A 25,413-nucleotide genomic window follows, 5' to 3' on the forward strand; every position below is an offset into this window, starting at 1 on the left:
TTCTTTTTTAAATTCTCTAAAATTTGGTGATCACTACTGAAGTACTGGATAGTTATAAAATGTGACATGAGATAGTTAAAAAAGAAAAAAAAAGAGTTTTTAATCTAAATAATTTTAACTTTAAAGTTACTCTCGCAGAAAAATTCCTGCTGTGCCTTCAAAAATGTCATCCTGCAGTAACGTTTCATCGATTCGCATTTTTGTGTCACCCAGTCATGTGACTGATGACTAAAATAAAATAAAATAAAAATTAATTACAGAAAAGTAATCGTTTACCTAATATTTGGAATTTAGAAAAAAATATGATTTTACTACCAAATATAATAAATAAAACTTTGAAATAATTATAATTTTCGAGTTACCTACTTTACGCGGTATTTATAAAGTAGGGTAAGAAAAGGTTACATATATTTGACGTAGTTTAAATTACATATTTAATAGTTTTGTGATTTTCGCTTCAATATATTTTCCGGTTTGTTCATCGCGTGTTTTTAAAAAAATTCAGTGAATATTACAAGTGAAATGGCGTAACGAGATGAGACTTTAGACATGATAATTTCGTGCCAAAGAAACAACTCAACCAAAACTTAACTCGCAAAAATTCTTAAATCGAAAGTACTGATATTTGCAGGTTTTATAATTGGAAACCGTTCAATTAATAAGAATTTTTAGTTAATTTTTACTATTTGTGTTATTACAGTGTGTTACTTGTATTCAATTTTTTTAGTACACCTGATAGAACTTTAAAGCACTCAGAAAACTCCGTAGTTTCATTGTCAAAATACAGTAAAGTACTTCCTTCCTAACGCTAAAATAAAACTCCATAGAAACAAAGAAGAGTTATTATTTAGTTTATATATATTTGCGGAAGCAGTCTGAAGACAGTTAAAGTTAGAATTCAGTTGAATTAATACTTATTAATCGAAGATTATTTTTATAGTTATATTTCAATTTTTGAAAAAAAGAGTCCGTACCAATGTTGACGTGGTTACGTTTATTAATATTACTAATTATGTTACTATTATACATTCATTATAGTATGACAGCCGATTTTCCAGCAGATTCTTCTAAAGATATAAGTATGGAAAGCAGTACTTTATCGACAAATTTAAATTCATATGAAAACATTTCAAAGAAATTAACTTACGTAAATGGAATTAATGAAAGTAAGTGACAATAATACTCTTGAATTATAGAACTAAGTTTTCACGTATTGAAATGGGAATAAAAGAAAATATTTCATTGAGGTACAAATTTAAAAGATTTGCAAAACATCTAAAACCAGTGTGAATTTAAAATTGTTTAGTATTTACTAATATGAAAATGTTTTATTTTTCTTTTGGATAATGTTTTGTTTTAGTTTATTATCGCATTAATTAAGAAAATAAGGGAATTAATAAATAACACTTTGTACATGTTTAATATCAACATTTTTAAATCTTATGTAAAGAACACATTAATGATTTTTTCGCATGCAAATAGTTAGCGATTATCAGGACTTCATAAAAAATGAATATATAAGTTAATAATCATATCTTTCGGTTATATTTGATACGATTTTCAGTCCATCGAACTATTAATAATATTTTCAAAACAATATCTTATTATTGAAGTAGCACATAATGGACTAAATTTAGTTTTTCGGTAGAATAAGATTTTTTAGGAGGAATAATTGAATTCTCATGATTGTCTAATTTATTTTATATAAATCTAATTTTGACAAATAATTTAAGTTTCATGATATCCATTTGTTTCGATTATTTTAGGAAATAATTATTTTAAACACTAACATTTGGAAATAAATTCAGAACTATACTACTAAGATTAATTATTACTTTATTGTCATAATTATTTAAAAGATTAATTATAAAATTTTCTGTTCATTGCATTTATTACATCATTCACAGATTATTTAATTATTTATTATATCGTTCAATTAATGATTAATAATTTTCAATTAAACAAACTTAAGCAATTAGTTTTAATTTATTAATATAATAATAATAAAAATAATAATAATAATATTTCACTACCCTAGCTTCTAAGGAAAATAACTGTGAAATATATTTATTTATTTTACGAACTGTTAAATTATTTTTTCTTCTTACTTTTCCATCGTTTTATACTTTCAAATTACTTTTCCTCAGTTTTTCTCATTTATAGACCCGAATAAGTGCAATAATTTATGACTACACAAATGAATAATATATTCAAAAAATATTCGTGAGTTCGTTTACAAATCAAGGTTTCTGATTTAGCTTAAAATTTTCTAGAGATAAATATTATTTTGGGTTTTCAAAACTAATGCAAATCTATAAAATAACACTAATAATTAATTCTATATCAAATCAGAAAAATTGAGACAAACATCATGATTATACTAAATGCACTCTTTCTTGAAAAAAAAGAGATAAAGCTCCAAATTTGTGAGTAAACTATTCACAATTAGGCTTAATAAGGATATTTTTAAATAAAATAAATCAGTATCACATATAAACCAATGAGAATTAGGTAAATTTTATGAAAAAGCTACCTATTGTAATGGGTACCCTGATTCCAGAAAATTTTGACATATATTCCATAAGAAAGTGAAATATATAATTTACAATACAGTATAACTTTGATGAATACATTTACTGAAAAAAGACCATAGGTTGGGTTTCTGAATTTAAGGTTTATGAAAGATAAAGTTTCTGTAATGCCAATCAGGATAGTACTTCAACCTTTGACCTGTAAAAGAGCAGGGATGATCTACATCATTTATGTCAAAGAACGTATCTCTTTTTTCTTTTAAACAGATTCCCAGTAAATGATGTTCTATATTTTCATCCAACGCCTTAAAAAAAGTGAAAGAGATTCTTTATCTCAAGTCATTATTTATTAATAACTCATTTTTCTTTTTCATTTTTTAATTACAGCTAGAATTTTGAATCAAAGTTGTTTTTTAATCTAGAGCTCAATTAAATAATAATATTTCAGTTATATGTAAGTTTAAAAATAACATTTTGATTATGAAAATTGTATTATTACAAATGCTACAGAAGAAGGAGGCAGGAAGTGGTTGTGATAATTAATTTTAATGGATTCTGTGGAACTATATTTACTTGAGGGGAGTCATACCGCTCGATCTCTGCAATATTAAAGTAGGAGAATTTATATTCCTTTTTCTTAGCCTCCTGATATGCAATTGATTTAAAATTTATACAGCTTATAAAGCATAGTTTTTGGAGCAATTTGAGCGAAATAGGTTTTTGAAATCTTGTATTACAACAAAGTTATAATTTTTTTTTAGGAAAAGGCTAACTAATGGTAAAAAATATCATTTTCAATTTTTAATTTTTTTTTTGTAATTCTGCTTCCCTCAAACAATAGTATATGTAAGTGAGAATACCCCCAAAAGAAAAAAAATCATTCCTGTATGTTTCTTAGAAGTTGAGAAAAAGGCACAAAAATATCCAGAAAAATGAAGTTTTCGGAAAACAAAGCTTAAAGTTTTAAATACATAGGTTTTTCCTGCCAATAAATTCCTGAAGCATAATACGGGCCTGCAGCTCATCGTCTTCTTCTATGACATCTTGTAACACTCTCTTATCCTTGCTTTTTTCTTTTGAAACCTTTTTTTTTATTAGTTCTTTCAGTTCACGATCAGCTCAAGCGATCCTTCCTCTATCAACTAATTTCATCATCTGGACAAAATTGACACTGGTAGTGATTCCTGGTTTTTAAAAACTAAGCATTTCATAATATTCTTTTTATTAAAAGTACTTATGGCTTAATGTACACCAAGCTGAATTGTCTGAAACCCAACGAATAATGTTTTTGGCAGTCGTGCGCAAATTACGCTGTTGAGTGACTCATTCGGGTTCTGTATTTTACTTTTTACGCACTTTACTGAAAGATCTTTAGCTAATAGGTTTCTAAAAAAATTTATTTCGAACATGACAACAATAGGTAAATGCTTGGAGTAATTATATGGTTTACCTTATGCCTTGGCTTTCTGAAACTTACACCAGATATCGGCAACAGGACGACATAGTCCATGTTGAGGGTTTTCATCAGTTAAACTGAAATAAAAAAACTCAGCCTTCACTGCTTTATACATTGAATACCAACTTTCAGTATTTCTCCTAATGGCTGAGTTATGAAAAAGCTACCTATTGTAATGGGTACCTTGATTCCAGAATATTTTGACATATATTCCATAAGAAAGTGAAATATATAATTTACAATACAGTATAACTTTGATGAATACATTTACTGAAAAAAGACCATAGGTCTTTTCTCAATTTCAATCATAATAATTTTGAATATTAATTATAGCTGTGTCTGTCAGCCTATTATGTCTACTCAAAGAACTACAATCATTTAATTTCATCCCTCTGTACCTTAATTTCAGATTTCGAAGACGCTTTCCCATTCTTTTCTGCTCGTGACCTATAGATTCCAACTTCTTTATTTGGCAATCATCTCCATACAGCTTCATTTCCTCTACAAATGATAAAGCTTTTGAATCCCCATATCCTAGATAGTTCGCTATTCGCACATTTCGAGTAAGTGACCGTTCATAAATCTTCTTCGCTCCACTGGTCTCCATCCCCCCACTCACACCACTGTAGTTCGCCTAACAACTATAAAATGGTCGGTTGACAACTATCCAAAATGATTGGATATAGTGGTGGAGGGGAAATTCTTTTAATATAATACATATCTTCAATAAGAATTTTTATTATTCAATTTCAATTCGATCGTACAATTGCGGATAGGGGAATGGAATTGTAAATAATAGTTTCAAAAACTAATTCAATACATTCGTTGTGGATAACGGATAATTTGTGTCTATATCAGGATACGAATTAGTGGAAAGATTGAAATTTGTTTGTTTTCCCTATTTCTACAAACTAGGCCTGTCTGAACTGGATTGAACTGAGCTCACCTATATTGGAATTGTTTCATTGGAACTGGAATGGACTGGATTCGCCTTTCTTTTTCCTGTTTAGCCTCCGGTAACTAGATAATACTTCAGAGGACTGGACTCGCCTGAACTGGAATTGACTCATCTGAACCGAATTGTCCTTACTTTAACTGAATCTACCCGAAAACTACCCGATTCGAACTGGACTGGTCTCGTTTCGACAGACTGGTTTGGTTTGAACGAGACAAGAGTGGACTGGATTGTACTTGACTTGATTGGCTAAACTTGATTCATTAAACTTTTTTTTTTTTTTTTTTTTTTTTTTGTTAAAGAGGTGGGGAATTCCATTTACGGACGCCTAAGCAGTAACGGGCTCGCTAACAGGCAAGTTGTTATTAATATGCGTATGTAAACCTGCGCACTACCGACTAAACCGCCACCCCTGGCTACCACCCTTCCTGGAACCGCTAACAAAGCATACCTTCTGGAAGGGGGCTTGAACTGGACTTGAATACAGAGAACTGTGTTTGTCTTTACTGAACTGCACTTGACTGGACAGTACAAGACTGGAATGAACTGAAATGAACTGTATAGGACTGGAATGACTGGTTTGTTTTTATCTGGACTGGAATCACCTTAACTGGACACGTCTGAACTGAGGTGGAATGGAATAGACTGGGCGTGACTCGACTTGACTTGACTGAAATGAGCTGGAATATAATGGACTGAACTGTGCATGTACTGGACTGGACTGGAGCAGACACCCTAAATGTGATTGACGTAAACTGCACTAAACAGGAATGAAAAAGATTGAGCTGAACTTGAACAGAATTGACCTAACCTAACCCGACCCCGTCTGAATCAAACTTTGAATATAGAGAATTGGGTTTGTCTTTTCTAGGATAAAGGGATTGATTGGACTGGGCTGAACAGTACTCGCCTTATCTAAGCTGAAATGGAATGGATTGGACTGGAACGAAATTGGATTGAGATGTTCAATCCAATCTCGTTTTTTTTCTTTCGAAATTTTTAAAAATTTTTCATCTTTAAAAAATGAGAACTTTTCATTTTCATTGTCATTGTCATTATTTGTATATTTATGTAGATCTGCTACAGGTTTTTTTTTGTCATTAATTCGCTCATCATTATTCGTATAATTTTCGATTTTGAAATGATATTCCTGTAGTACTCGATTGAATAGAGTAATTTCTGATTTTCTTTTATTTTTCATATCTTCAATGGTATTATCATGTATGTATCGCCACGATACATACATGTTAATATTTTTAATGTTCATGTTAACGAGGTTAGATTTTTTATCTTTTTTTATTCTTTCTTTCTTTCTGGAAAAACAATTTTTCAAAAAGTATTTTTTATTGGTACTGCTTGATAATGCCTTGTCAATTGTGTTGCTTTCATTATTTAAAATTTTATTTGGCTATAACTCTGGAACTAGTAAAAATAAGTACCGCTTATGATACATCGTTGAAAAGCTCTCAATGAGGGTTTATTACTGCAGTTAATAAAAAGTCTATCAAACTGTCGTTCTAAGTAATAAAATATGCTTCCGTTTCCCTATAACCATCTACTGATGCCGGACTACTGAAATACATCTTTAGTAATGATGCAGTTATTAAACTAACCACCATAGATGCGAATATTATGGATTTCAGTCTCGCTTTACCTTGTCGACTAACCCTTTTGTAGACCGCCAATTTAATGTTTCGAATATTTAATAGTATTTAATATTTCTTCTGTTTTATCCAGTTAGCAACATGTCGTTAAATATAAATTAAACACACACGTCCGTAGAGGTTCTTCAGAATTTAATATTAATATTGTCCGATAAGAATTTTAGCTTATTGCCTACTGTAGAAAAAAAAAAATATAAGAGCTACATCAAACATTTATTTTTTATGAATTTTGTCACTCAATAATGAAGAGATTTTTTTCTATTGCTTCATTTTATGATTCAAAAAATGTTAATTGTAATATACTGGAAAGATATATTCATATTTTTTTTTTTTATGAATATTTGGTTTAACTATTAGCAATAACCTAATAATATTTAATTGGGTAATGTGGAACAGAGAAAAATAATTAATTAAATACACACTGTACAATCTACATTACTAAGATTTTACTATGAAGTAATGGAAAACGAATATTTAATACTTTTAATCCTTCATCTGGCAACAGTTTAATTTTTCTACAAAATTTTTATTAATGACTCGTAATACTGTAATAAAAAAATCTGGTGTGGACACCACATGATTTCCTTGTACACCTATTAAAATACATGTACACATTTTTTGCTGCACTTTATTTAAAACTATACTGAATAAACTTTATTTAACCAGTATACAGGAGTTCACTAAATGAAATAATTTAATTATTAGTTTATATGTTAATTTTTTTCACGTCGCTCATGTAGATATGTGGTGTAAATGAGAAGGTGTCTGATTCGTAACATGCACACATTGGTTCGAATTCGATTTCATGTAGATATATTTTTTTAACTTTTTTTTAAATTTAAATATATTGGTCTATTAATAATTATTAACCTCTGGTTGTAATGGTTTTTGAATTAAAATGAAAAGTACATAACATTTTATTTCACTAATTTCTGATTTTTTTCATATATATATTTTTTTGTATTATTATTGAATTATTAAATTTTTTTCAAAAATCCAAATGTTTTGGATTTTTGTACATAAGTACGTACAGATGTCATGACGAAGCTAATCAAAATGAATTCAAGGATAGTCAAAATGGATATTTCCGTTGAAATCTGAAAACCGAAATTTTTCGCAATTACAATACTACCTTTACTTCGTACAAGGAAGTAAAAATTATTTTATTAACCTTTGACATCTATCTTTACTTTCGTTATTTTAAGATTATCAAAATTAATTTTGAAATGAGCTATCAAAATTGAAATGAGCTATATGCACGCAAGTGAATAAAAAGTAATTCGTAAAAAAATGCTAATTATCACTTAATAATATCCATATATCGTTACGTTACTCTTTTGAATAGGTTCGAAGAGGAATTAGAATTCTTATAATACGAGTATTAGAATTCATTTTTTTAAACCCGCTAACCGCAAATCATATTAGAATTGTAGATTGAATTATGTAAAGTAGGTCTGATAATTATTAAACATATTCATAAAAGAGAGGTATTAAAAACCAGCACTAGTTTCTTTTGTTAAAAATCTAATTCTTCTGGTGAAAAAGAACATCCACGGCCTACTATCTGAAACCTTCATTTCGTATTGGAATGTGGTCCGATGATAAAGATTGAACTGATTGTAAAGTATTTTACTTCTTTTTCCATAACGGTTAAATTTGATATATAACACTAAAAATGGAACTAAGCGAAATGTAAGTAAGTACAATACTCAGTACACATGAATGACTATACCAAATTCCCATGTCATATCGACGGTATCATGATTTCTCTTTCTTTCTCTTTTTCTAATACTCTTTTTCTCATTATTTTCCTCACTATCTATCTCTCTCTCTCACATACACACACAAACACACACACAGAGAGAGAGAGAGAGAGAGAGAGAGATACGCACTCATTTACATATTTTATTATTATTATTATTACTACTATTATAATCAGTTTAATAGAATACATAATAAAATGTGTAAAACTCATTCTATTTGAACTGATAAGTTTATAATATTCAAATGTCTTTATTTTTTTATATAAAAATAAAAAGAATAGCAATAAAAGTAATAAAAATTAGTCAACCTCTTAAAATTAAAGTGAAGTGGAGTTCATATCTGGTTTTGTGTTTTTTTCTTTTTCTGCTGGACTTTATTTACAATAGGTTTATATTTATTTATAATCAAGATCACAAGTAAATGGATAGACAAATAATGACATAATGAAGAGTACCTAGAAATATCCCTCGTGAAATACCGACACCACTATTTACATTATTTCTCCACATAACAATTATTTACCAACACAAGCTTTATAACAAAACACATAAAACAATCACAATTAAAAATAAATAAAAGGAAAATAACAAATTACAACAGGAAGCAAATTATTTAAAACGGAAACAAATTATTACAAACAAATAATATAAAAACAAAAAACAACAGATAGTAGAACGATTCATAATGTAATAATATTATTCGAGAGCGCGATTGACCACACAACAATAGCCTCAATATATTCTCAAATAATCTCATCGGCAGCTGAATGCTCAGTCGTAGCAGAAACATAAAAGTAATATAAAAATATGTGAATGTAAATGCAATATAAAAAACTAAATTTACAGCAACAATTGATAATTTAGTCCTGAAAGGTAAAATCTTACAGTCCTGAAGTATAAAATCCATCGCTGCAGAGCATGCCTCATGTCCAACACGTGTCACCTTTTGAGACGTCTAATATGCTTACTGCTGTTCAACAGATTCACCGCTATGTGGTTCATGTGTTGATTTAGTTAACATATTTATTTCGTAATCATACGTTGTATTTACTGACTAATGTACGGTATCCCTAAATATTCGGGATCTCATCGTTTCTGACAAACCATTGCGCTTCTGTTAAGATTCTAGGCACTTTGTTTTGGAAGTCTAGATGATCCAATGTTGTCTTTACACCAAAAAATTCTGCTTTAAGACCATCCATTAGATGACCTCAGTGGTACAGACGACAGGTAAGGTCATTTCAATCTTCTTATTGCTTTCTGTAACAAATTATCTTTGTCAAAAAGGGAGAAATCTTCAATATAACCCCTAAACGTTTTCATTTCTCATCGATCTTTCAGTTTCCTCAATCTACGTGCAGTCCTATTCAGAACTGATCTGTCCTCCGGACCCTTGTGGAATTGGCATGACCTCGGAATTCTCCTTTTATTGGCAGTAAACTTCCATCACCTCGCTAGGTTAGTCTGTGCCTCATCTGCTTAGAAGTTGAATGCCATTCTGCTTCCCTCATAATTGACGTCAAACGTTCGGTCGCATCTTCTACATCGATTGCTCAATTTAATGGAACAGCCTCATAACAACCCAAACCTTTCCTCAATCTACTTTTGGTAAGAACCCCAGTTGGTTCTATTGTTGTGAATGATAGTGTAATTTCTCTTCTTTACGACCATTTTTCTTAAAATTAACTTACAGGTAAGTGTCTGACGTACAGCCAAAGTTATTTCTCACGTCAATGTAAAAGGAAAAAACTGCCATATTTATACAGAAATCCAATAAGTCAGAAAACTTAGTTGCATCTGAAAGCCAAAATTAGTTGGTTTCAATCTTGAGATAACATTGAGCTGCAGCCTCGTGATACATTCGTTCAGTGTCCTACCGCAAGTGGTTATTTCTCTAGAATCCCGTTGTAGATGTTTCATATTCAAATCACCCTCCCGCATATAAAGAGACAGCATAATGTATTGAAGTACCCATAATATATGTCATCAGTGATCATGTGAAGAGGGGAACAGTGTACTCTGAAAATCTTATGGGTTCAAGCTAGCCCAAAATCTCAATCGTGATTGCATGAGTGTGGTTGGTGCTGACTGTTGAGAGCTGAATATGAGCGATTATGAGAGCAGTAGCACCATGCTGTCTGCCATCCGGATGGTTAGTCGCGTACACCAAATAATCCCGACACGCAAGTAGTTCCATTCAATAAAATACGTCTCAGACACAAGGTATATTAAATATGCAAGGTATATTTAATGCCGACTCTAATATGTCTGTGACATGGTGTTTTTCTCGGGTCCCTGTTTCAACTCATTAGTGGTACCCGTTTCCTACTGATCTGCGAGTTATTTATCACAAACATCGTATCGCCATTGTTAGTTGAAGCTGTAAGCAACGGATTCATAACAATGCGATTCATTGTATAAGTGAATTAACTTAAAATCTATATGAATTAACTCCTAAAAAATCGTAACAAGTACATGTCTACCAAAAATTAATCTTAGTGCAATAACCTATTTATAGATCCAAAACCAGTTGTTTCGTAATACATTTTCACAATTCTAATAATAAAACAGCACTAATAATTTTAAAAAAAATTATTTCTTCTCGAAACAGCCGTTTTGGTTTTTGCAACAATTTTATTGTTATCAGTTGACACTAAATTTTTTACAGACCACCAAGTGGTTACGCAGAATCAGAATTTTATACGTACTGGACACGATTTAACTAATATTACAATAAACTAATATATTTACAAACATACTTCTTAATTACTAACCAATAATTACTATATTATAGAAAACCAAGAATAAGTTTTAAATAATTATCTTTTAATAGTTCATTGAATTAAATAAGTTCAAATAGTTCAAGTTAATATGGTGCGTATTGTTCTACTAATTGCGTTTACTTTTTAGAAAAAAAGAGGCTGAGAACTACAGCAAAACTATGCTGTTAAATTATCTAAGTAAACCACAAAAAATAGTTATAAAATAATAATTTTAATATTAATTGTAAATATACTTTTTCACAGATTTATGCAAAAATGACATATTTTTAACTATTATTTGAACTGTCTATTTCTTTCTGTAACTGCTGATTACAATTTAAACTAAATGTGAGTAAAAGGAAATTTGTAATGAATATTACGTAAAATTAAATAGGTTCATATGAAATTATTTTTTAGAATATAAGCTCATTACTACATTAATTACGCCACCGAATAAAAGATACAAGATCTTTTACTGTATTGTATGTAGATAAATTTTCAGTTTGTACAATGCTGTCAATACACTTATTCCAGATTTTCCCCGACAAAATAAATATATAAATATATACTTTTTGCACGCTAATGACTTTTTTATGTTAATTGCCGAAGCCGATACTCATAAAATACTTTAGTTTTTTTTTTCAAATAATAATGAAAGAATATCTTAAAAATACGTTTGGGTATCCGATTATTCAAAATATTTTAACGAGTTAATGGAATAATCAGCTCTAGCACATCATCCAGTCGAAATTAACATAAATTTGTTGTACAGTATATGATTTTGTATAGTGCTCAGGTTCAATTTGCCTGTTGATAAATCTATCATGTAAAAATGATATCGGTCACAATTTTCTTTAGCATGAATGTGCCTACATTTATTCAACTGTCGAAAAAAGTTAACTGGATCGTTTTTATTACGTATCGACACAACTGGAGCGCAGAAAACTCAACATTTAATCAGTTCCAAACTCTCTGTGTGCGTTATTCCAAAGAGATTACATTTTGTACTGAATACTCTAATAAAATTTATAGTAAGAGAATCGATCATAAAATTCTTCCAATTTTTCGGTAATGCAATTAAATTAATAAAACACCTCACTGAAGTATTTTGACTATAAGATAAACTAATTTTGGAAAGATAAAGCCTGAAGGGAATAACATTGCTGGATTAATGGCATTTAAACGATATTAAATCTTTAAGTAGTACTGGCAAATGATAATAATATCACGTAATGAAGATAGAAACCGGTATGAAACTATTTTGTACTCAATAACTTTAGCTTTGTGTGTATTGTGTTATTTTTTTACAACCAATTCGTTTCTAACACTGAGGAGAAGTAGCCAGGAGCTACAAAAGATAACCGTAAACTCCTAAAAAGTGATTTTAAATTAAATAAAAATAATTAAATTTATTATTATATTTAAACACACACTTTTACGTATATACGGTTTTTATTTATACTTTTTACGTATATACGGTTTTTGTTTTGTATTTAAATAGAATAAATATAATTATTTTTATTTTATTTAAATAAAAAAATATAGCAAACAAATTTTCAGTATTGTACAGTTTTTTAGTTTTTAATTTTTTATTTTGTTTCAAGGTAGAGGATGGAAGAAGACCGCTTTACCTTTTTTACTCGGGCTAACGTTGAAGATGACTACACTACTACCAATGGTATCATCATTAATGACTATTATAGGAGGAGTCTCTCTTCTTGCGAGTAAATTAGCCTTGTTCCTATCCATTGGTCTCGCATTCCATTACTATTTAGTTACCAAGCAACATATGCAACGTTACAGCCAGCAGCAACTCTCACATTACGATTCGGTTTTACCAGTAAATCCGTATCCAATAACGCATAAATTAAGTGTACAAGCGTCTTGAAAATTAAATTATAATCTACGAGTATATATTATATATATATATATATAAATATATAATCTACGAGTATATATTATATATATATATATATAAATATATATATATATATATATATAATTATTAATTCAGTGTGTAAGAAAAAAGTTATAGATAAATTAAATTAATTTTTAAACAGTTTTCTCTCTTCTACATAGTTAAATCTAATTTTATTAGCTACTGTAAAAAAATATATTATAATAAAACAATAAAAATAGAACTCCTGATAATATTAAATTTGATATTGATTAAATTAATTTACTACATTTATTTTATTTAGTTTTTAAGATCAGTTAGTTTTGAAAATTTGAAGAAATTTGTTGAATGAACTAAAATTACAAGTTGCTTAACGCTTAATAAGAGTTATTTTATATTTTTTAACTTCACTTTTGTTACATCGAATCATAAATTACTCATTTTTAGTATGAACATTAATTTTTTTTATTTAAATTTAATTTTATCAATTAAATCGCAATCGGCAGGAGTTGTGAAAATAAGTCTTTGCAACATGAGAAAAATAAGTTAAGGATAAAAATATGATAAATATTTAAGCAACGTCATGTTATTTTCTGTACTATCTCGATTATTACATTATTCATTTTAGTATTCACACTGAATACTTATTTCATTGAATGTTTATTTTTTGCATTTATTGTATAAGTATTAATTATTGTTATTAATGATGATTTTACAAGGTACCGTTGTAATAAAAAAAAATCACTCTATTGTAATTTCTTCAGAGCAACAGTTTGGTCAGTACGAGACCTAAAATTTTGAATGATCTAAAAGCTTCAAAAATAGTCAGCCACCATCTTGAAAATATTATTAATAAACCATCCTTCGTACGGGTAAAAATGTATTTTCACCTGCTCTTAGCGTTACTTGACAAACACTAGTAGGTGACCGTAATTTGTTATCCTTTTTTAAATTTTCTTTATTTTATAATTTTTTGTTAAATAACCGGAAGCAGTTGTAGTGTCCCACTTACAGTAACAGTGGTAGTGGCTGTGATAGTTGAGCCGCAACGCCCTACACCATCACACCCTTAAAAAATCAAAATTAAAAGGAATTGAACATTTTCTTTAGATATTTGTTTGAAGAATATTTTCAAGCCCAAATCGAATGAATGTGTTGTTTAGTACTGTCGAAATGGGGAAAATTTGCAATCATTGTTCAAAATTTTTTTATTTTCTTTACCAATTTCAAGGACAAATTTATAAAATGGTTTTTAGATATTCACATTACGATTACACACAACAGAAATCAAGTTTGTATCTTCATCGTTACCGAAAAATTAAAAAAAAATGTAAATTTCATTGTTACTCCATTTTAACCCTTTAAACTCGGAAATTAAAAAGATCCCTTTTTTATAACGACACAGCGACTTTACAATCTGTTCGTAGAACAATAAGTAAATAAGATGTATTTGAAATAACATTAAGTTGCCACAGACCCAGCGGCTTGTGACTTAATAATAGAATAGAAGAGCACTCCGTACGGCCAGACCGTAAAGTCACCTAAATAAAGCGATAAGGCAAACCAAGAATATTGTTCGTCAGAAATCTTGAAAAATTGGAAATCTGAATTGGATAATGATCGTGTTATCTAATAAATAGACCACCAAATAATTTGGGTGCCGATCCAAACGATTTTGGATACTAACCAGAGAGATTTCCTGTCGAACGGTTCTCAAAAAGGTTATGCTTGTCGGATATCGCTAAGAACCGCGAAAAATACTTTTTCACTCGTACAAGGATAGGTAGTCAGTTATAACTAATATTTTTAAGATAGAGGGTTACTGTTTTGAAAGCTGCATTCTTCAGAACACTCAGATCTTTGGGTCTGTACTGCCAAAACTGCTGCTCTGAAGAAATTACAATACAATGATATTTTTTATAAAGTGAATAATCTTTCATTTTTATTTGTCATTATATTGTCACTAGCGTGAGTTTAATGAACTCAGAGGGGTCTTGGCTAGACAAGAAAGTTGAATGAAGTGAGCCCTGACCTGTTAAATATCACGTGACCGCGAAGGAAAACGCTAGTAACCATATAGTGCGGTTGAAGCCGAGACGCAGATGCTAATATATTTATATATAAGCAGGTAATTCACGAAGGATGTAATTAACTTCCTACTACTGAAAATAAGGAAAGAAAATCATATAAACCTAAGTTCGGAAACGCTTCGTTAGTGAGTGTCGGCTAGCAAAGATTTCGCCCTGACTTCTGCGCCTACGATAAAATTGAAACTAACTGTAATTCTTGGGAACTAAATGAAGGGGTAAATTTATTGATTTTTATATGAAATCTGATCTGTAAAACTGAAAAAAGATAAGTCCCAGACTTTTAGTACTTTTTGAGAAATTTGGGTTAAAAAAAAAAAAGATTGGAATCGAAAAACACATTAATTTATTTTTGTGTAAGATAATTTTGTTAAACTGATTATAAAAATGTCATTTTTAAACAAAACTTGTAGAGAATTTGATTTTGATTAAAATTGTACGAATAAAGCCCATTTATACTGTATAAAAAAATAAAGTGCACTTACTTACTAGGAAAATATAGTTATCTTGTATGTTACGCCAAAAATCAGTTCAAACATTCATAATTGATAGCGGTCAAATAGACAGCAAAGTAGAAAAAATAAATTAAACAAACAAAACGGGCTAATTATGTTTCAAACTTATACAAAATAGAATATTTATTGTGCACAATACAAAAACAAAGCTTCAATTATATAAATAGCGGAAAACGTTTAACGCGAAGGGAAGTAATTTCAGCAGAAATTATCCGAATTCTATGGAAATGCTGTAAAAGAGTAACAAGGGACAAGGGAACACAGCAGATTTACATTTACAATTAAATTTGTTACAAATTCCTGTAATAAAATTGTTGTTATCTAAAGAATTGTAATATTTAAGAAAAAGATTTTATCAATGTAGTCGAAGTGTTTTTATAAATAAAATTTTTTCTCGTATTTTAAAACTTTTCAAAATTATCTGATTCACTGAAACATTACGTGTTAATAACTACAATAAAAATAACACAATTCATCGATTTTGAAAAACTTATTGAAACAGATGGTTTAGATTTACTACAAATAGTTTTACACAGGATTTAAAAAAATATACATTCATTCCATTAGTTTACATTTTTGCAAAAACATTTAAATAATTAATATCCAAAAACACAAAAGTTCAGGATGGGGGCCCACCCCCATCCCGCCTAATCAAACTCCACCATTAATGTTATGGCTCTACCATTTCTGTTGTTCTTTTTCTTTTATTTAAATTAGTTTAACTTTCGTTTTGCTATAAATATCTCTTTATGTTATAATTCTTTCTGGTGTTTTTTCAGTATGTACTTCTTTCTTCGGTTTAGTTAAATCTCTTTCTTTCTTAGGTTCTTGTCTCTTTTACACTTTAGCTTCTTCCTTCAAAGATGTCTTGAACGGTCTTTTTGTTTTACTTTATCTGTTAACGCTTTTTCTTAGTTATATCAAGCCTGTGTTAAGTTTTAGTTCTGGAGCAAAATATAAAAGATCTACTCTTTTTGACTTTTCCAACAGAACTAATTTTAAAATATCATTACAGTTGCTAAATTACTGATTAAGCATTGTTAAAGAAAATTTGAATTTGTTATGTTAATTTTTTAATTAATTGTCACAACTTTAATTCACTACTAATCTCTTAATATCTCCACTTACTACACCAAACGTTCTCAATTATCTATTTTACGTATAAGGCTATTACGTATGTACGATGGTATGTTGAGCATTTCCCGCTGTGTTTTTGTTTGGAAGCGTTCAAGTACGTCAATACTGGAGTTGAATGCTGTATCCCACAATTCAAGCACCTAAGTCCAAACAAGCTTCAAAAGGGATTTAAAAAATCAATAATTTACTTTCTGCTGAAAGCCAAGATTTATGTCCTATCAGCCAGTACTTGTGTTTAAACTTGATATCCAACTGTTTCCGCTTAGAAGTGATATGTTTCGCCTAAGTAAGTCGTCGATCAAGATGAAAATCCATTTATTTACAGTAGATAGAAGATAGAAGCTAGAGAACAGTGTTCCTTATGAAGGAGTTAGTAAGCAGTTATTTTTTGTAAACCATTTTTGTAAGCAGTTACACCGTAAGAATATGTATTCAAATTTTCATCACTTTATTTGCAAAAGTTTTTGCTGTGCGTTGATGAATCAGTCAGTCAGGACAAATTGGTATATATATATATATATATATATATATATATATATATATACCATTATAAATATATAATCGAATTTTGTATTTATACATGTATATCCGCATATCAGATATAACCTCTTTTCATAGCTTCATGTGTTGCTATAATAATAATTAATATTATTTAAATTAATCTGTGTTTGGAATACATGTTATTTACTAATAAACTAACTGCACTATAAAAATGTATTTCTACAGGAAAATGACTGATGGTTTATAACATATAACATATTTTAACGTTTAAAAATTCCATTACAAGTGCGAGAAATTTTATTTTTCTTTTAAAAGCAACTGAAATATACTAATATTTATAATAGCATTGTTAATATATAAGTATAAAAAGTGTTAGTATTTAAATATAAAATATACATTTTGTTAGATAGTCTTTTAAGTAGATCTTTGACCTATAAATTTGTTTTCAAATGGAAGGATAAAATAAGGTTATGAAGATCATAGAAAAAAAAAGAAAATGTTTACTATTCTGCTACAATTAAAGCAAAATTTAGCTACTCATTGTTAGTTAAATATTAGAACGAACTTAATGAAGACGAATAGAGGAAAATGATTTTACATAAAATACGTTAGAAATTTAAATCTTTTTTAATATTCACGGTAGAATTAACTGAGCGTTTCAAAGTACTACTAAGCAAAAAGATTGTAAATCATAGTAAATAAGATGATAAAAAAATGTAAAAGGTATTAGTTTTTCTTAGTAGTCATAGAGTTCTATGTTTCCTCGTACCTTACAACTGAACAATGCATTTCACCTGTTTATAAAATAAATATATACAATTTCAAAGTAAAATCAGTAGGTTACATTTTTAAAATAATAACGAAAAATTAATTTTTCTATATACATACATATATATATATATATATAATTTCGTTCTAGCAGGAGCTGCCTTGTAAACAAAGTTCTGTGGAATAATAGATGCTACCTATATTATGTGCTATCAGCTGACTTAATGAGTCGTAAATACTACTTGATAGTTCTTTGTTTAATTCTTAAAATGAAATTCTTTATTTAATATAATTATACCAAAGTAAAGATGTTGTTTTTATCTAAATTACTGTCACTCAAACTGCAAGTTAAAAAAGAAAAATTCTGAAATTTTGTTTAAAAGACGACAGACGTTCATGTTTTTTTATACATTGTTAAACCACTGGCATCCTTAAGTTTTATAGAATTTGTAAATAAACGGTTTTGAATAAAATAATTTTCATTTCAAGAATATAGAACTGTAAAGTTGTAAAAGCCTAAATCTAAGACTCTTTTATTCTATATAGATCATGTTTATTGGAATTTATATTTTAATTAATATTTTACCTCTAAAAGTCATTTTAAATGATAGCGTTTAATATTTTTTTTAATTATTTATTTATTTGATATATTTAAACACCAGCTGAGTAGTTTCAATATTCTGAAGGGTTATGAAGAAATAATTAATATTTTCAAAGTAAATAAGTAACGATCAATATTTAGAAAAATATATAATTACTAAGTATTTATAATTAATTTATATTTTATTTCCTACTTTATAAATTTTAGTAAATAAATTAGAACTTTTACTGAAAATCTAATTAAGTTTAAATATGACATTAAAAATAGCTCTGTAATAGCTGTTATACTAAATGAAACGTTTTTTAATAGTCAAAATAGTTTTTTAAATATCTATTTTAATTGTCGGCACTACGAAACATATAATATTGCCACACTTAAAATATAATCTTATCACTGCATAGGTTACTGAATAAGTATAAAATTTTATTTTTCTAAAAGCAAAATAATTGTTCCAGATGGCAGCTGATTATTGCCTTAAGACTGCTGAGGATCTAGTATTAGGTTTCAGGTTTTGCAGTCGTGTGTAGTTGATCCACTGTCTCGATCAAAAAATCTTCGGAATTAAAACAAAAATTATTAAAATGATTTTCTGAGTTTCTCAATAAATACGATTCTAATGTTATTAAATCTGTTTTATTTTTAGAATTTTTATTGCAAAATATTTGTTACCGTCAAGAAATTATTTCGTTACCGGAGATGAAATTTAAAATTTTTTAAGTCCACTGGTACCGAAATATTTACAGAAGGGCTTGAAATTTTATTAGAAAAAATTAAAGTTAATATTTTTATATATATTAAATATATCGTATGTTTTACAGAATTGTTTTTAGAAGTTACGCAGGTTTGGAAATTTATAATAAAAATATAGGTATAACTAACTACACGTTCCTTATATACAAATAATTGTACAATTAAAAAATTTCATGTAATTTTCTAGTACTAATAATTAAACTTACGATGATAAATAGCTGTCGTTATTATCTTGTACTTGTATACATTACAACAACAAAACCCCTCCTGTGTTTTTAGTTAATAAAACAAGCTTGATGAGTAGATCTTTCACTGAAACAAAGCCTTAAGTATAAACATTGAATGGAACTGTCATAAAAATTTTAATTTTGTTACCTAATTCTGTAAAATTTAAAAAAAGTTTCAGTGGAATGTTTAACTATGTCGATAGGCTTACCCTTTACATTAGTCATGAATACTGCTTATTAGTTTGAAGTATAAAGAAAAACGAACAGTATGACGACTAGTCATACTGTTCGTTTTTCTTTTACTTGTTACATAATAATGATGTTTATGTCATACTTCTCTTGTTACAGTATTCCCAACTGATACAGCTCACGAAGCAGTATATTGATAAAATAATTTGTAAAACCTAAGTATAATGCATTTCTTGCAATTATAATGTAGAATGGCTTTGAATAATTTAATTTTTTTTCATATAAAATCTAATTAAAATTATAATTATCATAATATTAAAAATAATAAAAAAATTAACAGAATAATATATTACCTTACCGTAATAGCTTATTATTTTTATTTATTATTTAACATATAATTTTTTCTTATGAAGCTATTATTTTCTTTACTCGATTTTATTTCCACAGTTTTTTTTCGGTTTTCAACATGTTAGTGAACATTTGCAATCTGAATGGTAAATATAATGTTTGATATTCTAAGGCTACACTATTAGTAGAAAAATCTATATTCCATGAGAAGTATATAAAAATAGCAAAATTGAAACACACTGATTAAAAATAGTAGTAATCGACAATTTTTACGAAACTTTGAAAACGTCCATATATCTCTAGAATGAATTAAGATTAATAAAAGAGAAAGTTATTTTTCAAAATTCTAATGTGGAAAGGTAGAACAGAGCAAGGGTTAGTGTGCCGTGGAAATGAAAGCGATTAAGATTAGGAACGGATTCCTACTTGTCACACCTCCCAACATGAAATCCGATCTCAGTGTTAGTACGTGAACCAAGAATGATATACAAGTAGAAGAGTCCGAACAATAACTGAGCATAGTGAAGACAGGCAATCATTTTTTGTCTAAATTCTTTTGTTGCATTTGAAATTACTATATGTATGATACGAGTTATTTTCTTCTTTTTTCAATTTTTTTTACGAATAAATGTGAATTTTATGTGTAAAAAAATAACACTTATTCTTATAAGGTTGTGACAGTAAACTGATAGTTGACTGTCGTTCCCTCAATTATTGAAAAATCCAGATATTTATTTTGTGGCCATGAAATGCTTATGTGCGGTGTAGTTAAACAATTTCAAAGAAGATTAAATATAGATGGAAAATATCGGATTTAAAATCGTTATATTATTATAGTTATATATATTTATATAAACAATAATTTGTACTGTTACTTTTACGATTAGTTACAGGTACTTTTACCGATATCACTTTGTTCTAAAACAGAAACTCGTCTACCTAATATATTTGCAAAAAGAAAAATGGTTTTTATGTAGGATATATTACATATTGTACAATTAGTAATTGTAAAGTAAATTATTAACACATAAGTAACTATTCTACACGCGACAGAAATTCAATCGGTAAATGCTTTCTTGAAAGTTTTGCAGCTTATAATTAAACTGCTTTAATAAATAACTGTTTTAATGAATGCTAAAAACTAAAAACAGATTTATATAAATAATAATATTTTTTTCCAAATCAGCAGTAATAGAATTTTAGCAATATAACTGATAAAACCGCTAACTGTTTTACCAGTTAAAATTCTATTCCTGCTGATTTGGCAAATTTTTTTATATTTATATAAATTCTGTAATCTAATAAAGCAGAGATTATTATGTATTTTGAAATATTTATTATTTATCTAGCGCAAATAACAACAGATCATTATAATATTAAAATCTTAGTAAGAGATGTCAGTGTCACGCTTTAACATTCTATATTACACAGTAGTGATTGAAAACATTGAAAGCCGTTAATGTAAGAAATACTGTATGGTCTGTTGACTTCTAAGGATGAAAAAAAAATAAAAAGAAGATTATCTACAGGATAGAGGAGAAAGTTATAAAACACAGAAACCGGATGCAAAGTGATAGAAAGCTAGATGTTAAGTATAAACAACACTGTTTGATAGCCATATCGCACCCTTCTTTCATTTTAAAAATAAGTTTGTAATTTCCGAACAAAATAAAAGAGAGTGAGTAAATAAAACCTACATTTGAGATTTTTTGCAGAATAATACTTTTGATTTAGCTGCTTATAATAATATTTAACAAACAATATAATAATATCTAACAATTTCTTCGAGCGTTATGTCACTAAAATAATGTATTTGAATTTGTTTAAAAGTAATGGGAATATTATTGAATTTTAAATGTATTTTTAAAATATTAAATAAATTTATTTAAAAAAAACCCATACTTATAAGCTATTCCACTTAGGTAGGTTTTCATTTTTTAAGAATCAATTATTTTATAGCAACCTTATTATGCGTTTACATATTACATTCTTCAAAATCAGATTTATCTAAAGTTTACAAAAGTAATAATTAAAACTAATTCTGCTATTTTACACTTTATTTATGCATTAATTATAAGCATTCTATGCATAGATAATGTTCAAAACAGGAACTAAAGAGAAAGACAGTAATTATTGTTTAAATTTATTTATTAAAAATTACTGATCTTCAAGGTGGACTGGTAGCGTTTTGGTCTTTCATTCGGGGGTTCCAGGTTCGAATCCCGGTCTGATTTGGCATGCTTCATACGCTACAGAATTTCATTTCCATATTCACATGCACAAGCTTTTGCGGTGAATTAGTTCATCAAAAAAAAAAAAAAAATACTACAAAAAATTTGTACATTATTGTAGTCTTTTTTAACATAAATTAATTACAATAATAACAATATCGAATACTGTAAGTTTATCTATGAAATATTGCATAACATTATTATGTAAACATTATAATAAACTTTGGAGTTACAGTGGGTCAGGAAGATCAACTAAGACGATATTTGTGAGACAATCGTAAGATATGTACTAATTTTTCCAAGAAAACTGACAAAATCACTTAATCCAATCAATAAATAACTACAACTACTTTCTAGCCATGTAAAATTGAGACTTATTATGTTATGAGGTTAGCAAAAAAGAACTATTTCTGTTAAACAAACTCATTTTTCTTCTACATTAAAAAGATTTATGAGTGCTTTTGTTAGCTACGTTTGTATAACACATAATTAAAACGGTACGAATTATATAAATCTGATCAAATCTCATTAAAAATCATTTTATTTCTTTAGATAAAAACACGTGGTAATTTTAATATTTTGAAAATTTAATTGACCAACGTAGAGGTAATTTTCTGCAAATATATTCCTATTTTTTTTTTATGTTAAAATTAACAGAAAACGTATGATAAAGAGATAATCCAGAATTGATGTTTCTTAATTTTACTAAATTGCTATTACGTGATAAATTAATTTCCATTAATTCATTAATAATTTTCATATTTAAATCATGTTGAAGATGAAATTAAATGATTTTAAATCTGTTTAATATAAGCATAATTTCTACAGTTAATTTTTCTTAAACTGTAAAAAAATCTTCAAAATTATGATTAAATTAGCTCACATAAAGGTGCGAGCTGGTCTATTGGTTAACTCATCGTTGCATATCAGTATTTTAACAGCTGATTTTCGAAGTCGAGTGATCTGAGGTTCAAATCCTAGTATAAGTTATTTTTTTTGTATGGATTTGAAGACTAGACGGTGGATCCCAGTGTACTTTGGTGGTTAGGTTTTAACTAACCAGATTTCTGAGGAATAGTCGGTTTGAGTCTGTACAACACTACACATCATTTACATGACACGTATTATCCTCATCTCATTTGGGCCATGGAAGGGGTTTCTTATTGTTTTCAATTTAAACAGATTGCAATGCTGACGTTAGAAAAATAAAAATTAAAAAACAATTATAATTAAATAGAAAGTATTTTCAATACGTGAAATGTACGCTTATATTACTAAAGCATATTTAATGACTTCTTTTAACAAACGAATCAAATCTGTAAAAAAAAATAGTAGTTTCAATTGTTTTTAAGAAAATTATTTCCAGTCACCAAACTGCGTGAGAGTGATAAATAATTTAATATGCGAATAACATGATATCAGTAGACTAAATACGATTTACTTGAACTAAATTTTGTGTAATAAAATCACTAATTTTTTAGGATTTCTTTGAAATATATAAACGTATATTTTCACACACACGTTCAGATGTACGTAAGGCTGTTCATCAAAAGTTGTAGACAGCATTCATCTATCTAGAAATTTTAAATACAACTACAGGAACATATGAAAATTAGAGAAACTTAAATATTTTTGTTAATCACAAAAAAAAATGTGGAAAAAAATAAATGATCATAAACTGTAAATTTGGAAGTAGCACGTGTGTTTGTGTTAGATGGAAACATGAGGATCAAATTTACTCGATAATCATAGAGGGTAAGGTTTTTAAACTATAGACATTGTTAACAGACTCACTCATCATGTTTTCTGATAAAATCCAAAGAAGACTACTGCTAAGAAAGGGAGCAAGCATGAGGGAAAAACTGATAACTAGAAAGCTGGATACCGTCCCGCAAAGAGATCGCAATCTTATAAATAAAACTACCCTGTAGGGCATTATGTTAATACTTCAAATCGTTCTTAAATCCACAATAAACACTAGTACATGCTGCTATAATTTGTTCTTTCTCAAGCACTAAAGCCACTGAAGAACAGTCTCAGGCTTTCTTTAAGGAAAACACTCATTGATTCCAGAACACGTATTTGTCTGACCACGGATTTGGGTGTGAAACTATCAATCATTAATATACCATTAGTTGAACTCCGTTGAAGGAGATTCCAGACAGTTAGCAGTTACTTTAACATGTCCGCACAGTTAATAAATTGTCGTATGTTCACAGCTGGATCAGGAAATTAAGAGGTTGACAATTGGAATTTTTATATAAATACAATTTATTGGTTTATAAACAAAGGTAAACCAAGACAGATCAATAATACGACAAAATTAATAATAATAATAATAATAATAATAATAATAATAAAAAGCGGAAATAATAATTCGAAAAATAAAAAAAAATAAAAATGATCGTAGTAATCACAACCACAATAATAATCAGAACAATAATGACAACAGTAAACAATAATAATAAATTTCAATAATAATAACAAACTGTGATTATTAACAGACTGAACTGTTAATTAGAACTCCGGAATTAGAAGGTTTTGGACTTTTATAAGTTCAGAATTTTTTAAAGGAGTTCAGAATCAACTCCAATCTGGCGCGTCTCCAGATGGCGGATAGGGGAAGGATCTGTAGATATACAGGATAGGTGGGAAATAAAATACCACTTGCGGACCAAAATGATTCACTATAAATCCACTAACGTCTGACTTGGATCAAGCGGCTTAGTGGCCAGGGTCTGTACACCAGAGGCGTGGTTGTGAAAATGCTCTAGGAACTAACAATCCCTGGTTTTACTTCTCTGGCGTGAGCCAGAACTAATTACAAGCAAAAATTACTCGTACAAGTAATTATCGAATTATTCAATGTGGACAATCCACCCGCAAAAAAGCGGCAACCAGGCATTCGGATTCGGGGGAGCCTGGACTTATAATAACGAGAGAGCAAGTTAGAGTGCTCTGGAAAACTTCCCCGGAGAACACACACGTACTTGAGAACATTCAACATACAAACATTAGTGCAGGCAGGCAA

General features: G+C 28.6%; 1 protein-coding gene across 1 annotated transcript; it reads left to right on the forward strand.

The window, feature by feature from the left end:
- The first annotated feature begins 1,039 nt into the window (after positions 1-1,039).
- On the forward strand, positions 1,040-13,019 carry LOC142317805 (uncharacterized). The gene is made up of 2 exons (XM_075354354.1): positions 1,040-1,166; positions 12,736-13,019. Exons 1-2 carry the CDS (start codon positions 1,040-1,042, stop codon positions 13,017-13,019), a joined length of 411 nt encoding a protein of 136 aa, XP_075210469.1.
- The last annotated feature ends 12,394 nt before the right edge of the window (positions 13,020-25,413 follow it).

This window comes from Lycorma delicatula, chromosome 1 (genome assembly GCF_047948215.1).
Source record: "Lycorma delicatula isolate Av1 chromosome 1, ASM4794821v1, whole genome shotgun sequence".
Taxonomy (NCBI): domain Eukaryota; kingdom Metazoa; phylum Arthropoda; class Insecta; order Hemiptera; family Fulgoridae; genus Lycorma; species Lycorma delicatula.

Coding starts and splice junctions, on each gene's coding strand:
- LOC142317805 (XM_075354354.1), top strand. CDS start 1,040: ATGACAGCCGATTTTCCAGCAGATTCTTCTAAAGATATAAGTATGGAA. Junction 1,167..12,735: donor CGTAAATGGAATTAATGAAA/GTAAGTGACAAT, acceptor TTTTGTTTCAAG/GTAGAGGATGGAAGAAGACC.